This window comes from Bombina bombina, chromosome 7 (assembly GCF_027579735.1).
Source record: "Bombina bombina isolate aBomBom1 chromosome 7, aBomBom1.pri, whole genome shotgun sequence".
Taxonomy (NCBI): domain Eukaryota; kingdom Metazoa; phylum Chordata; class Amphibia; order Anura; family Bombinatoridae; genus Bombina; species Bombina bombina.
The window spans coordinates 94965409-94982056 of record NC_069505.1 but is presented as its reverse complement, the minus strand read 5'-3'; the positions used below and the strand labels follow the sequence as shown (position 1 = coordinate 94982056).

The window sequence follows — 16648 nt, the reverse complement described above, 5'->3', positions numbered from 1 at the left end:
CCATCACAATTGCATTTTTCCTGTCTACAGACCATTGTGCAACGTAGCTTATTATTGGGCTACTCTGCGCCTAGCAGTCATTCTGTTGGACCAGACATCTGCACTACTTTATAATATTTTCTATGTACAATTGTTTGTTGTGTAAAGACATAAATCATTTTCACTGTTTGTTAGTGTTTGTTTGTGAAACTATAAAGTTCAAATGTCTCTGCAAGATAGTATGGCCTTTAAGAACCCATGCCATGATCTAGAATTATGAAAAAATTGGTGCAATATTAGTAATGTCTTTTTTGATAGTTATACAATAATAGCATTTATAGAATTACATTTTCATTAATGTAGGGTTCATTTGTTTTACTTGTGTCTGTGTCCAGAACCTTGAACAATAGAGATTTTCTTTCTAATAAATAGGGTATAAAATTCTTTACAATGTTGCAGGATTTAAAAATTGAGCTCTTCTTCATCTACTTAAGTAATTTGTCAAAATCGAACTAACCTGACTTTTCCATGATATTTATAATGCTAAAAGTAGTGAAATATTAGAATGGTATTGCATTTAATAGCTATAACATCACAACACTTATAGACTGTCATATTTCCTTACTTAAGGATCAAGTCAAGGGTTCCTCAGTTATTTATTATTACTCCACTCACCTGAATAAGTCAACAACAAGAATCACAAGCGAGTGAGGGGTGAAGAAAACATGGTGAGTTATATAATACTCCAGGTGTCCAGCAAAATCCCAAAACAGAAAAGTAAAATCCTCAATTTGGAACTCACTAATTTCTATGCCCACGGTTCTCTCTTCCCTTGGCACTGGATTGGCACAGGCTTGACTCAGACTTCTGCATAAAGTTGTCTTCCCAGCCATGCTGGATCCAATAAACATGGTCTTTACTCTCCGAACCTCTTGAGCTTGGCTTTCTTGTAACTGAAAGAAGTAGCTACATATTTGTTTCAGACCACCTATGCAAACCTCATCTGGTGGTTCTCTCAGTTGGTTGGAGGAAGCCTTAAATTTCTTAAGGGAAAGGTCCAGAAAGAGCTCAGAAGGGAGTTTTTGAAGTTTGTTGTTCTCCACATAGAACTCTTCTAATTTTTTTAAACTTAGGACAGCTTGAGGGAATGTACTAAACAGGTTATGTGATAAGTTAAGGTAGAGTAAATTAGAGCAGCTAGATAGATCATTTGGAAGTTCAGTGAGACGATTGTTATTCAGTTTCAGATATTTTAGTCTTATGATATGAGAAAATAATCCATTGGGTATATTTTGAATTTTATTCTGGTTTACCTCCAGTCTCTCCAGGTGCTTAAGTAATTGAATCTCCTCTGGGAAATGAGAGAGCTCATTTTTGGATAGGATAAGGATCTTTAAGTCTTGAAGACGAGATAACTCTGGAACACTCTTGAGCTTGTTACGATCAAGATTGAGGCTCTCGATTTTAGTATAATTGATCTCATCTAAGGGTATGACCTTTAACCTTCTCAAAGATAGATTGACCTCTCTCAGTGGCAACATTACTTTATTGCCTGTAAAATGAAAAAAGTGGAAATATAAAGATAGCTTAGGACAACCATGTCATTAGTAATTATTAAAATAAAGGTAGGTGGCAAATTGATTTAAATTGTGACACTGACTGAGTGTATTTATTCCAAGTCCCCCATTCCAATCCTTAAAAGTTGGCTATGCACAAAAATTGTGTTCAACTTGGGTGGCTTTTATTTTTTGTTTGGACAAGTTAAAAGCTGGAACACAAAGGAACAAAGCAGAATGACCATATATTAAAATGATATAATACTTAAATGTTGAATCATTTGAAAGTGATGCAGCATTTCTGTAGAAACTTTATTAGAAAATATCACCCGAACAACTTATGTTATAAAGGAAGCTATTTTACCTCAAAATTTCCTCAGATGTCACATCCCATTGTAAATTAAATGGACTTAAAGCAACCAATCAGGATGCTAGTCCCAGAACTTGCAAGGGAGCATGCATCTGGCATGTGTGCACACAGTTACCTTATTTCCTGAATGAACATGCCTATTTCTCTCTTCAGTTTAAGGAAGTTTGCTATGAAATCTTGTGAGATTTCAGTGAAATCACAGTAAAGCAAAGTGTGAACTTAACACTAATGAAGTTGATTGGCTGTGGTTTTCTTTTCTTTCTTTTTTTTTAACTATGCAAACAACAGTAACAATAGTAGCCCTGAATCACAAAGCAGTCTAGTAAGCTGAATAAATTTTGAGGAAAATGTACTTTTCTTTTTTTCAAGAAATACTATATCTTTATTTACCCTTTTCAGCTACAATGAATATGGAAATACCCAGAGCACTCCCTTTCCATGTAGACACCCAAACCAATTTAATTTATTCCATATGGCTAGGTCAAACACAGACAGTAATCCAGAAAGCAACCATAGAATCCATGTCCAAATGTCTATGGTAGCCAAAAAAACCAACATTTTTAGTTAAAAAGGCACTGAACACCCACTTCCCAAGTACCCATACAAACTAAATTCACCTGTCTTATAAGTCTAGGAAGAAAAGAGGCAGATACATACAGACATGCCATGGAATCCAAATCTATTCTAGGTAAAAATATTTTGGACAAAAAAGACTTAGAAATTCACCTGTTTCACAAGGCTAGCAGTGAAAAAAATGATAAGCCACACAAATGCCATGGAATCCTAGACTATGGCCTCTAGTTATCAACGTGTCTACTTTACCTGCCTTCGCCGGCCCAATACACCCGCCTAAGCTCGCCTACCATCGCCGCCGCGGACCTGAAAAATCTCGCCAAATTTATCAATAAATCTGTCAAAAAGCTGCGCACCAAGTACGGGGCGATGAGCAGCGCACTGTGATAGTTATCACTCATCCGATTTCGCTGCTCATCGGCTTTTTGACAGCTTTATTGACAAGCTGTCACTAAGCACCCACACTAACTATACTGTTCTACCCCTTATACCGGCGCTGCCGGACCCCCCCGCAACTAAATAAAGATATTAACCCCTAAACCGCCGCTCCTAGACCCCGCCGCAACTATCATAAATGTATTAACCCCTAAACCGCCGCCCCTGGAGCCCCCGCAACTAAATAAAGTTATTAACCCCTAAACCGCCGCTCCGAGACCCCGCCGCAACTATAATAAATGTATTAACCCCTAAACCGCCGCTCCCGAAGCCCACCGCCACCTACATTATACCTAGTAACCCCTATCCTGCCCCCCCCATACCGCCGCCACTATAATAAATTTATTAACCCCTATCCTGCCGATCCCGGACCCCGCCGCAACTAAATAAATTGTTTAACCCCTAAACCACCGCTACCGGACCCCGCCGCCACCTACGTTAAACTTATTAACCCCTAATCTGCTCCCCCTACACCGTCGCCACCTATAATACATTTATTAACCCCTATCCTGCCCCCCCTACACCACCGCAACCTATAATACATTTATTAACCCCTATCCTGCCCCCCCTACACCGCCACCACTATAATAAAATTATTAACCCCTAAACCTAAGTCTAACCCTAACCCCCCCTAACTTAAATATTAATTAAATACATCTAAATAAATTTAACTCTTATTAAATTAATTATTCCTATTTAAAACTAAATACTTACCTTTAAAATAATCCCTAAGATAGCTACAATATAATTAATAATTACATTGTAGCTATTTTAGGATTTATATTTATTTTACAGGTAACTTTGTATTTATTTTAGCACGTTAGAATAGTTATTAAATAGTTATTAACTATTTAATAACTACCTAGCTAAAAGAAATACAAAATTACCTGTAAAATAAATCCTAACCTAAGTTACAATTAAACCTAAACCTATCATTAAATTAATTAAATAAATTACCTACAAATAACTACAATTAAATACAATTAAATAAACTAACTAAAGTACAAAAAATAAAAAAAGCTAAGTTACAAAAAATAAAAAAAATAAGTTACAAACATTTCAAAAATATTACAACAATTTTAAGCTACTTACACCTAATCTAAGCCCCCTAATAAAATAACAAATCCCCCCAAAATAAAAAAATTCCCTACCCTATTCTACATTAAAAAGTTAACAGCTCAATTACCTTACCAGCCCTTAAAAGGGCCTTTTGCGGGGCATGCCCCAAAGAAAACAGCTCTTTTAAAACCCACCACCCACATACCACTACTCTAACCCTTAATTCCGATTGGCTGATAGAATCAGCCAATCGGAATTCGAGGGACGCCATCTTGGATGACGTCACTGAAAGGAACCGTCATTCGTCGTTCAGTCGTCGGTGGAAGAAGATGGCTCCGCGTAGGCTCGTCTGAAGATGGCTCCGCTCCTCTCCGGATGGATGAAGATTGAAGACGCCGCCTGGATGATGACTTCAATCGGATGGAAGACTTCTTCAGCGCCCCTTGGATGATGACTTCTGCCGCTCCAGATCTCCTCTTCGGTTCCATCGGTGGCCGGCTGGCTGAAGACGGCTAAAGGTAGGATGATCTTCAGGGGGGTAGTGTTAGGTTTATTTAAGGGGGGTTTGGGTTAGAGTAGGGGTATGTGGGTGGTGGGTTTTAATGTTGGTGGGGGTTGTATTTTTATTTTACAGGCAAGAGAGCTGTTTTCTTTGGGGCATGCCCCGCAAAGGGCCCTTTTAAGGGCTGGTAAGGTAATAGAGCTGGCTACTTTTTAATGTAGAATAGGGTAGGTATTTTGGGGGGATTTGTTATTTTATTAGGGGGCTTAGATTAGGTGTAAGTAGCTTAAAATTTTTGTAATATTTTTGAAATGTTTGTAACTTTTTTTTTTTTTTTTGTAACTTAGCTTTTTTTATTTTTTGTACTTTAGTTAGTTTATTTAATTGTATTTAATTTTAGTTATTTGTAGGTAATTTATTTAATTAATTTAATGATAGTGTAGTGTTAGGTTTAATTGTAACTTAGGTTAGGATTTATTTTACAGGTAATTTTGTATTTCTTTTAGCTAGGTAGTTATTAAATAGTTAATAACTATTTAATAACTATTCTACCTAGTTAAAATAAATACAAAGTTACCTGTAAAATAAATATAAATCCTAAGATAGCTACAATATAATTATTATTTATATTGTAGCTATATTAGGGTTTATTTTAAAAAAAATAATTAGGGTTTATTTTAAAGGTAAGTATTTAGTTTTAAATAGCAATAATTTAGTTAATAAGAGTTATAATATTTAGATTTATTTAATTAATATTTAAGTTAGGTGGGTGTTAGGGTTAGGGTTAGACTTAGGTTTAGGGGTTAATAATTTTATTATAGTGGCGGCAGTATAGGGGGGGCAGGATAGGGGTTAATAAATTTATTATAGGTGGCGACAGTGTGGGGGGGCAGATTAGGGGTTAATAAGTTTAATATAGGTGGCGGCGGGGTCCGGGAGCGGCGGTTTAGGGGTTAAACAATTTATTTAGTTGCGGCGGGGTCCGGGAGCGGCAGGATAGGGGTTAATAAATTTATTATAGTGGCGGCGGTGTAGGGGGGGACAGATTAGTGGTTAATATGTATAATGTAGCTTGCGGTGGGCTCCGGGATCGGCAGTTTAGGGGGTAATACATTTATTTAGTTGCGGCGGTGTAGGGGGGGACAGATTAGGGGTGTTTAAACTCGGGTACATGTTAGGGTGTTAGGTGCAGACATCTCCCATAGGAATCAATGGGATGTCGGGCAGCAGCGAACATGAACTTTCGCTATGGTCAGACTCCCATTGATTCCCATTGATTCCCCTGGAGGCGGCGGTTTGAAAACCAAGTACGCTGGGCCGTAAAAGTGCCGAGCGTACTTGCTAGTTTTTTGATAACTAGCAAAAGTAGTCAGATTGTGCCGAACTTGTGTGCGGAACATCTGGAGTGACATAAGAATCGATCTGTGTCGGACTGAGTCCGGCAGATCGAAGCTTACGTCACAAAATTCTACTTTTGCCGGTGTAAAGGGCTTGATAACTAAGGCGAATCAGCCTCGCCACAAATACGCTGTGGAATTCCAGCATATTTGAGGTTGACGGCTTGATAACTAGGGGCCTATGAGTCCATTGTGGGCAAAAAAAGGTCTGCCTTCATACACCTTCAGCAGTTTTAAATATTTAACTGGCAATCTCGTTCCCACGACAGACCCATTTTTAATATATTGCCTCATTGTTGATGTTTTTATATCATCAGGGCCAAAGTGAGCTACAGATTGAGAGGCTGTCAAGCTTACAATCTAAAGGAGAAAAATGTTTGACACAGAAGAAGAAAGGTCAAAGACATTGAGGCCCATTAATCAAGCTCCGTACGGAGCTTGAGGGCCCGGGTTTCTGGCGAGTCTTCAGACTCACCAGAAACACAAGTTATGGAGCAGTGGTCTAAATACCGCTGCTCCATAACCCTGTTCACCTGCTCTGATGAGGCGGACAGGAATCGCCACAATTCAACCCGATCGAGTACGATCGGGTTGATTGACACCTCCCTGCTGGTGATTGGCCGCAAATCTGCATGGGGCGGCGTTGCACCAGCAGCTCTTGTGAGCTGCTGGTGCAATGCTGAATATGGAGAGTGTATTGCTCTCCACATTCAGCGATGTCTGTCGGACCTGATCCGCACTGTTGGATCAGGTCCGACAGACACTTGATAATTCGGCCTCATTGGCTTTGTAGTGTGGCGATTTGACAATATGTGATAGATGTAGCAGAAGTAGATAACAAAACAGTTCTGTGTGGGAACATAATGGTGCTTCCTGTCGTGAGTCAGGTGAAGTGATAGTTGCACCTCATATTAAAGAAATTATTATGTAAATAAGTAAACAATAGGATGGGAGGTGAGGACGGTTGGGTGGGAAGTGCTTGGTGTTTTTATTTCTTACTGGAGAATGGAGTGTCTGTCTGTTTGGATGTTGTGAGATGAGAGTAAATATATGTGAGAATATGCTGAGTTTTAAGGTGAAAACGCGTAGTAGGAGAAAGGGGGAGGATGGGAAAGTGATAAGGTGGGAGAAAGAGAGAGGTGTTTAAAATGGATAAACAAATGTAGAAACTATTTTCACATATTTCTTGATTAAAGAAAGGAATCAGTGATGTTACATTGCTAGGATGGTTTATATATCTGTAAATTTTGCTGAGGAAATGGTGTGTTTGTCTGCTTGGCTGTTGTGCAGCATATTTGTAAATGTACTCTACATTAACCCCTTAATGACCACAATGTACCCTGTATGTCACTGGTCGTTAAGGTTTTTTTCAGGACATAAAAGCACAAGTCTAGCAAGAACACACTATTAATGCACTCCCTCCAGTAGGCTTTGTGGAATAGAGCAGTCTCAACGCTGGTGGCAAGACCGCACTATAAAACAATCAACTCCCAAAAAAAGGCCAGTGACATACAGGGTACATCGCTGGTCCTTAAGGGGATTAATTGTACCATGCAACATGTTTATTAGTGTATATATGCCCTGCAGTCATAGTGCAGAGTGTTGTGTTTATTAGTGTATATATGCCCTGCAGTCATAGTGCAGAGTGTTGTGTTTATTAGTGTATATATGCCCTGCAGTCATAGTGCAGAGTGTTGTGTTTATTAGTGTATATATGTCCTGCAGTCATAGTGCAGAGTGTTGTGTTTATTAGTGTATATATATGCCCTGCAGTCATAGTGCAGAGTGTTGTGTTTATTAGTGTATATCTGCCCTGCAGTCATAGTGCAGAGTGTTGTGTTTATTAGAGTATATATGCCCTGCAGTCATAGTGCAGAGTGTTGTGCTTATTAGTGTATATATGCCCTGCAGTCATAGTGCAGAGTGTTGTGTTTATTAGTGTATATATGCCCTGCAGTCATAGTGCAGAGTGTTGTGTTTATTAGTGTATATATGCCCTGCAGTCATAGTGCAGTGTTGTGTTTATTAGTGTATATATGCCCTGCAGTCATAGTGCAGAGTGTTGTGTTTATTAGTGTATATATGCCCTGCAGTCATAGTGCAGAGTGTTGTGTTTATTAGTGTATATATGCCCTGCAGTCATAGTGTAGAGTGTTGTGTTTATTAGTGTATATATGCCCTGCAGTCATAGTGCAGAGTGTTGTGTTTATTAGTGTATATATGCCCTGCAGTCATAGTGCGGAGTGTTGTGTTTATTAGTGTATATATCCCTGCAGTCATAGTGCAGAGTGTTGTGTTTATTAGTGTATATATGCCCTGCAGTCATAGTGCAGAGTGTTGTGTTTATTAGTGTATATATACCCTGCAGTCATAGTGCAGAGTGTTGTGTTTATTAGTGTATAAATGCCCTGCAGTCATAGTGCAGAGTGTTGTGTTTATTAGTGTATATATACCCTGCAGTCATAGTGCAGAGTGTTGTGTTTATTAGTGTATATATGCCCTGCAGTCATAGTGCAGAGTGTTGTGTTTATTAGTGTATATATGCCCTGCAGTCATAGTGCGGAGTGTTGTGTTTATTAGTGTATATATGCCCTGCAGTCATAGGGGGGTAGTTATCAAGCCGTCAACCTCAAATACGCTGGAATTCCGCAGCGTATTTGTGGCGAGGCTGATTCGCCTTAGTTATCAAAGGCTCAAGACCGGCAAAAGTAGAATTTTGTGACGTAAGCTTCGATCCGCCGGACTCAGTCCGACACAGATCGATTCTTACGTCACTCCAGATGTTCCACACACAAGTGCGGCACATTCTCACTACTTTTGCTAGCTATCAAAAAACTAGCAGGTACGCTCGGCACTTTTACGGCCCAGCGTACCTGGTTTTCAATCCACCACCCCTGGAGGCGGCGGATCCCATAGGAATCAATGGGAGTCTGACCATAGCGAAAGTACAAGTTCGCTGCTGACAGACATCCCATTGATTTCTATGGGAGCTGTCTACACCTAACACCCTAACATGTACCCCGAGTCTAAACACCACTAATCTGACCCCCCCTACACCGTCGCAACTAAATAAAGTTATTACCCCCTAAACCACCGCTCCCGGAGCCCACCGCAAGCTACTCTATACATATTAACCCCTAAACCGCCGCTCCCGGAGCCCACCGCAACTATAATAAATGTATTAACCCCTAAACCGCCGCTCCCTGAACCCGCCGCAACCTATATTAAATGTATTAACCCCTAATCTGCGCCCCCTACACCGTCGGCACCTATAATAAATTTATTAACCCCTATCCTGCCCCCCACTACGCCGCCGCCACTGTAATAAAATTATTAACCCCTAAACCTAAGTCTAACCCTAACCCTAACGCCCCCTAACTTAAATATTAATTAAATACATCTAAATAAATTAACTCTTATTAACTAAATGAATCCTATTTAAAACTAAATACTTACCTTTAAAATAAACCCTAATATAGCTACAATATAAATAATAATTATATTCTAGCTATCTTAGGATTTATTTTTATTTTACAGGTACCTTTCAATTTATTTTAACCATGTACAATAGCTATTAAATAGTTATTAACTATTTAATAGCTTACCTAGCTAAAATAAAGAGAAATGTACCTGTGAAATAAATCCTAACCTAAGTTACAATTACACCTAACACTACACTATACTTTAATAAATTATTCCTATTTAAAAATAAATACTTACCTGTAAAATAAACCCTAAGATAGCTACAATGTAATTAATACTTATATTATAGCTATCTTAGGATTTATATTTAGTTTACAGGTAACTTTGTATTTATTTTAGCTAGTTAGAATAGTTATTAAATAGTTATTAACTATTTAATAACTACCTAGCTAAAAGAAATACAAAATTACCTGTAAAATAAATCATAACTTAAGTTACAATTAAACCTAATACTACACTATCATTAAATTAATTAAATAAACTACCTACAAATAACTACAATGAAATACAATTACATAAACTAACTAAAGTACAAAAAATAAAAAAAGCTAAGTTACAAAAATTAAAAAATTAAGTTACAAACATGTTAAAAATATTACAACAATTTTAAGCTACTTACACCTAATCTAAGCCCCCTAATAAAATAACAAACCCCCCCAAAATAAAAAAAATCCCTACCCTATTCTAAATTACATAAATTTCAAAGCTCTTTTACCTTACCAGCCCTTAAAAGGGCCATTTGTGGGGGCATGCCCCAAAAAGTTCAGCTCTTTTGCCTGTAAAAGAAAAATACAACCCCCCCCCCAACATTAAAACCCACCACCCACATACCCCTAATCTAACCCAAACCCCCCTTACAAAAACCTAACACTAATCCCCTGAAGATCATCCTACCTTGAGTCGTCTTCACTCAGCCGAGCCACCGATGGAACTGAAGAGGACATCCGGAGCGGAAGAAGTTAATCCTCCAAGCGGCGCTGAAGAAATCTTCCATCCGATGAAGTCATCATCCAGGCGGCGCTGAAGAAGTCTTCGATCCGGCCGATGTCATCTTCAAAGAGGCGCTGAAGAGGTCTTCTATCCGGGCGAAGTCATCTTCCAAGCCGGGTCTTGAATCTTCCTTCCGCCGACGCGGAACCACCTTCTTCACCGACGTACTACGACGAATGACGGCTCCTTTAAGGGACGTCATCCAATATGGCGTCCCCTCAATTCCGATTGGCTGATAGGATTCTATCAGCCAATCGGAATTAAGGTAGGAAAAATCTGATTGGCTGATGGAATCAGCCAATCAGATTGAGCTCGCATTCTATTGGCTGTTCCGATCAGCCAATAGAATGCGAGCTCAATCTGATTGGCTGATTGGATCAGCCAATCGGATTGAACTTGAATCTGATTGGCTGATTCCATCAGCCAATCAGATTTTCCTACCTTAATTCCGATTGGCTGATAGAATCCTATCAGCCAATCGGAATTGAGGGGACGCCATCTTGGATGACGTCCCTTAAAGGAGCCGTCATTCGTCGTAGTCCGTCGGTGAAGAAGGTGGTTCCGCGTCGGCGGAAGGAAGATTCAAGACCCGGCTTGGAAGATGACTTCGCCCGAATAGAAGACCTCTTCAGCGCCTCTTTGAAGATGACATCGGCCGGATCGAAGACTTCTTCAGCGCCGCCTGGATGATGACTTCATCGGATGGAAGATTTCTTCAGCGCCGCTTGGAGGATTAACTTCTTCCGCTCCGGATGTCCTCTTCAGTTCCATCGGTGGCTCGGCTGAGTGAAGACGACTCAAGGTAGGATGATCTTCAGGGGATTAGTGTTAGGTTTTTGTAAGGGGGGTTTGGGTTAGATTAGGGGTATGTGGGTGGTGGGTTTTAATGTTGGGGGGGGGGTTGTATTTTTCTTTTACAGGCAAAAGAGCTGAACTTTTTGGGGCATGCCCCCACAAATGGCCCTTTTAAGGGCTGGTAAGGTAAAAGAGCTTTGAAATTTATGTAATTTAGAATAGGGTAGGGATTTTTTTTATTTTGGGGGGGTTTGTTATTTTATTAGGGGGCTTAGATTAGGTGTAAGTAGCTTAAAATTGTTGTAATATTTTTAACATGTTTGTAACTTAATTTTTTATTTTTTGTACTTTAGTTAGTTTATGTAATTGTATTTCATTGTAGTTATTTGTAGGTAGTTTATTTAGTTAATTTAATGATAGTGTAGTATTAGGTTTAATTGTAACTTAGGTTAGGATTTATTTTACAGGTAATTTTGTATTTCTTTTAGCTAGGTAGTTATTAAATAGTTAATAACTATTTAATAACTATTCTAACTAGCTAAAATAAATACAAAGTTACCTGTAAAATAAATATAAATCCTAAGATAGCTAGAATATAATTATTATTTATATTGTAGCTATCTTAGGGTTTATTTTACAGGTAAGTATTTAGTTTTAAATAGGAATAATTTATTAAAGTATAGTGTAGTGTTAGGTGTAATTGTAACTTAGGTTAGTTTTTATTTTACAGGTTAATTTCAGTTTATTTTAGCTAGGTAAGCTATTAAATAGTTAATAACTATTTAATAGTTATTGTACATGGTTAAAATAAATTGAAAGGTACCTGTAAAATAAATATAAATCCTAAGATAGCTAGAATATAATTATTATTTATATTGTAGCTATATTAGGGTTTATTTTATAAGTAAGTATTTAGTTTTAAATAGGATTCATTTAGTTAATAAGAGTTAATTTATTTAGATGTATTTAATTAATATTTAAGTTAGGGGGGCGTTATGGTTAGGGTTAGACTTAGGTTTAGGGGTTAATCATTTTATTACAGTGGCGGCGGCGTAGTGGGGGGCAGGATAGGGGTTAATAAATTTATTATAGGTTGCGGCGGGTTCATGGAGCGGCGGTTTAGGGGTTAAACTATTTATTTAGTTGTGGAGAGGTGGGGGATCAGCAGGATAGGGGTTAATAATTTTATAATAGAGGGCGACGGTATAGGGGGGGCAGGATAGGGGTTACTAGGTATAATGTAGGTGGCAGCGGTGTCCGGGAGCGGCGGTTTAGGGGTTAATACATTTATAAGACTTGCGGCGGGGTCTAGGAGCGGCGGTTTAGGGGTTAGTAACTTTATTTAGTTGCGGGGGCCTCCGGGGGCGCCGGTATAGGGGGTAGAACAGTGTAGTTTAGTGTGAGTGCTTAGTGACAGGCTAGCAATAAAGCTGGGAAAAAGCCGAAGGGCAGCGAGATCGGATGAGTGATAACTGTCACAGTCCGCTGCTCATCGCCCCGCGGCTTTTTGACAGCTTTATTTGATAACTTAGGCGAACGTATTCAAGGTCCGCGGCGGCGAAGGTAGGCGAGCTTAGGCGGACGTATTGGGCCGGCAAAGCCAGAAAAGTAGACGGCTTGATAACTACCCCCCATAGTGCAGAGTGTTGTGTTTATTAGTGTATATATACCCTGCAGTCATAGTGCAGAGTGTTGTGTTTATTAGTGTATATATGCCCTGCAGTCATAGTGCAGAGTGTTGTGTTTATTAGTGTATATATACCCTGCAGTCATAGTGCAGAGTGTTGTGTTTATTAGTGTATATATGCCCTGCAGTCATAGTGCAGAATGTTGTGTTTATTAGTGTATATATGCCCTGCAGTCATAGTGCAGAGTGTTGTGTTTATTAGTGTATATATGCCCTGCAGTCATAGTGCAGAGTGTTGTGTTTATTAGTGTATATATGCCCTGCAGTCATAGTGCAGAGTGTTGTGTTTATTAGTGTATATATGCCCTGCAGTCATAGTGCAGAGTGTTGTGTTTATTAGTGTATATATGCCCTGCAGTCATAGTGCAGAGTGTTGTGTTTATTAGTGTATATATACCCTGCAGTCATAGTGCAGAGTGTTGTGTTTATTAGTGTATATATGCCCTGCAGTCATAGTGCAGAGTGTTGTGTTTATTAGTGTATATATGCCCTGCAGTCATAGTGCAGAGTGTTGTGTTTATTAGTGTATAAATGCCCTGCAGTCATAGTGCAGAGTGTTGTGTTTATTAGTGTATAAATGCCCTGCAGTCATAGTGCAGAGTGTTGTGTGTATTAGTGTATATATGCCCTGCAGTCATAGTGCAGAGTGTTGTGTGTATTAGTGTATATATGCCCTGCAGTCATAGTGCAGAGTGTTGTGTGTATTAGTGTATATATGCGCTGCAGTCATAGTGCAGAGTGTTGTGTTTATTAGTGTATATATGCCCTGCAGTCATAGTGCAGAGTGTTGTGTTTATTAGTGTATATATGCCCTGCTTTCATAGTGCAGAGTGTTGTGTTTATTAGTGTATATATGCCCTGCAGTCATAGTGCAGAGTGTTGTGTTTATTAGTGTATATATGCCCTGCAGTCATAGTGCAGAGTGTTGTGTTTATTAGTGTATATATGCCCTGCAGTCATAGTGCAGAGTGTTGTGTTTATTAGTGTATATATGCCCTGCAGTCATAGTGCAGAGTGTTGTGTTTATTAGTGTATATATGCCCTGCAGTCATAGTGCAGAGTGTTGTGTTTATTAGTGTATATATGCCCTGCAGTTATAGTGCAGTGTTGTGTTTATTAGTGTATATATGCCCTGCAGTCATAGTGCAGAGTGTTGTGTTTATTAGTGTATATATGCCCTGCAGTCATAGTGCAGAGTGTTGTGTTTATTAGTGTATATATGCCCTGCAGTCATAGTGCAGAGTGTTGTGTTTATTAGTGTATATATACCCTGCAGTTATAGTGCAGAGTGTTGTGTTTATTAGTGTATATATGCCCTGCAGTCATAGTGCAGAGTGTTGTGTTTATTAGTGTGTATATGCCCTGCAGTCATAGTGCAGAGTGTTGTGTGTATTAGTGTATATATGCCCTGCAGTCATAGTGCAGAGTGTTGTGTTTATTAGTGTATAAATGCCCTGCAGTCATAGTGCAGAGTGTTGTGTGTATTAGTGTATATATGCCCTGCAGTCATAGTGCAGAGTGTTGTGTGTATTAGTGTATATATGCCCTGCAGTCATAGTGCAGAGTGTTGTGTGTATTAGTGTATATATGCGCTGCAGTCATAGTGCAGAGTGTTGTGTTTATTAGTGTATATATGCCCTGCAGTCATAGTGCAGAGTGTTGTGTTTATTAGTGTATATATGCCCTGCTTTCATAGTGCAGAGTGTTGTGTTTATTAGTGTATATATGCCCTGCAGTCATAGTGCAGAGTGTTGTGTTTATTAGTGTATATATACCCTGCAGTCATAGTGCAGAGTGTTGTGTTTATTAGTGTATATATGCGCTGCAGTCATAGTGCAGAGTGTTGTGTTTACCAGTGTATATATGCCCTGCAGTCATAGTGCAGAGTGTTGTGTTTTTTAGTGTATATATGCCCTGCAGTAATAGTGTAGAGTGTAGTGTTTATTAGTGTATATATGCCCTGCAGTCATAGAGCAGAGTGTTGTGTTTATTAGTGTATATATGCCCTGCAGTCATAGTGCAGAGTGTTGTGTTTATTAGTGTATATATGCCCTGCAGTCATAGTGCAGAGTGTTGTGTTTATTAGTGTATATATGCCCTGCAGTCATAGTGCAGTGTTCTGTTTATTAGTGTATATATGCCCTGCAGTCATAGTGCAGAGTGTTGTGTTTATTAGTGTATATATGCCCTGCAGTCATAGTGCAGTGTTGTGTTTATTAGTGCATATATACCCTGCAGTCATAGTGCAGAGTGTTGTGTTTATTAGTGTATATATGCGCTGCAGTCATAGTGCAGAGTGTTGTGTTTATTAGTGTATATATGCCCTGCAGTCATAGTGCAGTGTTGTGTTTATTAGTGTATATATGCCCTGCAGTCATAGTGCAGAGTGTTGTGTTTATTAGTGTATATATGCCCTGCAGTCATAGTGCAGTGTTGTGTTTATTAGTGTATATATGCCCTGCAATCATAGTGCAGAGTGTTGTGTTTATTAGTGTATATATGCCCTGCAGTCATAGTGCAGAGTGTTGTGTTTATTAGTGTATATATGCCCTGCAGTCATAGTGCAGAGTGTTGTGTTTATTAGTGTATATATGCCCTGCAGTAATAGTGCAGAGTGTTGTGTTTATTAGTGTATATATGCCCTGCAGTCATAGTGCAGAATGTTGTGTTTATTAGTGTATATATGCGCTGCAGTCATAGTGCAGAGTGTTGTGTGTATTAGTGTATATATGCCCTGCAGTCATAGTGCAGAGTGTTGTGTTTATTAGTGTATATATGCCCTGCAGTCATAGTGCAGAGTGTTGTGTTTATTAGTGTATATATACCCTGCAGTCATAGTGCAGAGTGTTGTGTTTATTAGTGTATATATGCGCTGCAGTCATAGTGCAGAGTGTTGTGTCTATTAGTGTATATATGCCCTGCAGTCATAGTGCAGAGTGTTGTGTTTATTAGTGTATATATGCCCTGCAGTCATAGTGCAGTGTGTTGTGTTTATTAGTGTATATATGCCCTGCAGTAATAGTGTAGAGTGTAGTGTTTATTAGTGTATATATGCCCTGCAGTCATAGAGCAGAGTGTTGTGTTTATTAGTGTATATATGCCCTGCAGTCATAGTGCAGAGTGTTGTGTTTATTAGTGTATATATGCCCTGCAGTCATAGTGCAGTGTTGTGTTTATTAGTGTATATATGCCCTGCAGTCATAGTGCAGTGTTGTGTTTATTAGTGTATATATGCCCTGCAGTCATAGTGCAGTGTTGTGTTTATTAGTGTATATATGCCCTGCAGTCATAGTGCAGTGTTGTGTTTATTAGTGTATATATGCCATGCAGTCATAGTGCAGTGTTGTGTTTATTAGTGTATATATGCCCTGCAGTCATAGTGCAGAGTGTTGTGTTTATTAGTGTATATATGCCCTGCAGTCATAGTGCAGTGTAGTGTTTATTAGTGTATATATGCCCTGCAGTCATAGTGCAGAGTGTTGTATTTATTAGTGTATATATACCCTGCAGTCATAGTGCAGAGTGTTGTGTGTATTAGTGTATATATGCCCTGCAGTCATAGTGCAGAGTGTTGTGTTTATTAGTGTATATATGCCCTGCAGTCATAGTGCAGAGTGTTGTGTTTATTAGTGTATATATGCCCTGCAGTCATAGTGCAGTGTTGTGTTTATTAGTGTATATATGACCTGCAGTCATAGTGCAGTGTTGTGTTTATTAGTGTATATATGCCCTGCAGTCATAGTGCAGAGTGTTGTGTTTATTAGTGTATATATGCCCTGCAGTCATAGTGCAGAGTGTTGTGTTTATTAGTGTATATATGCC

General features: G+C 38.9%; 1 protein-coding gene across 1 annotated transcript in view; it reads right to left on the bottom strand.

The window, feature by feature from the left end:
* Positions 1-16648, bottom strand: part of LOC128636253 (malignant fibrous histiocytoma-amplified sequence 1 homolog) — a 354012-nt gene that overhangs the window by 279218 nt on the left and 58146 nt on the right. The window contains exon 3 of the mRNA XM_053689290.1: positions 655-1531. Within this exon, the coding sequence (XP_053545265.1) occupies positions 655-1531 (877 nt within the window). The remainder of the gene's footprint in view (positions 1-654; positions 1532-16648) is intronic.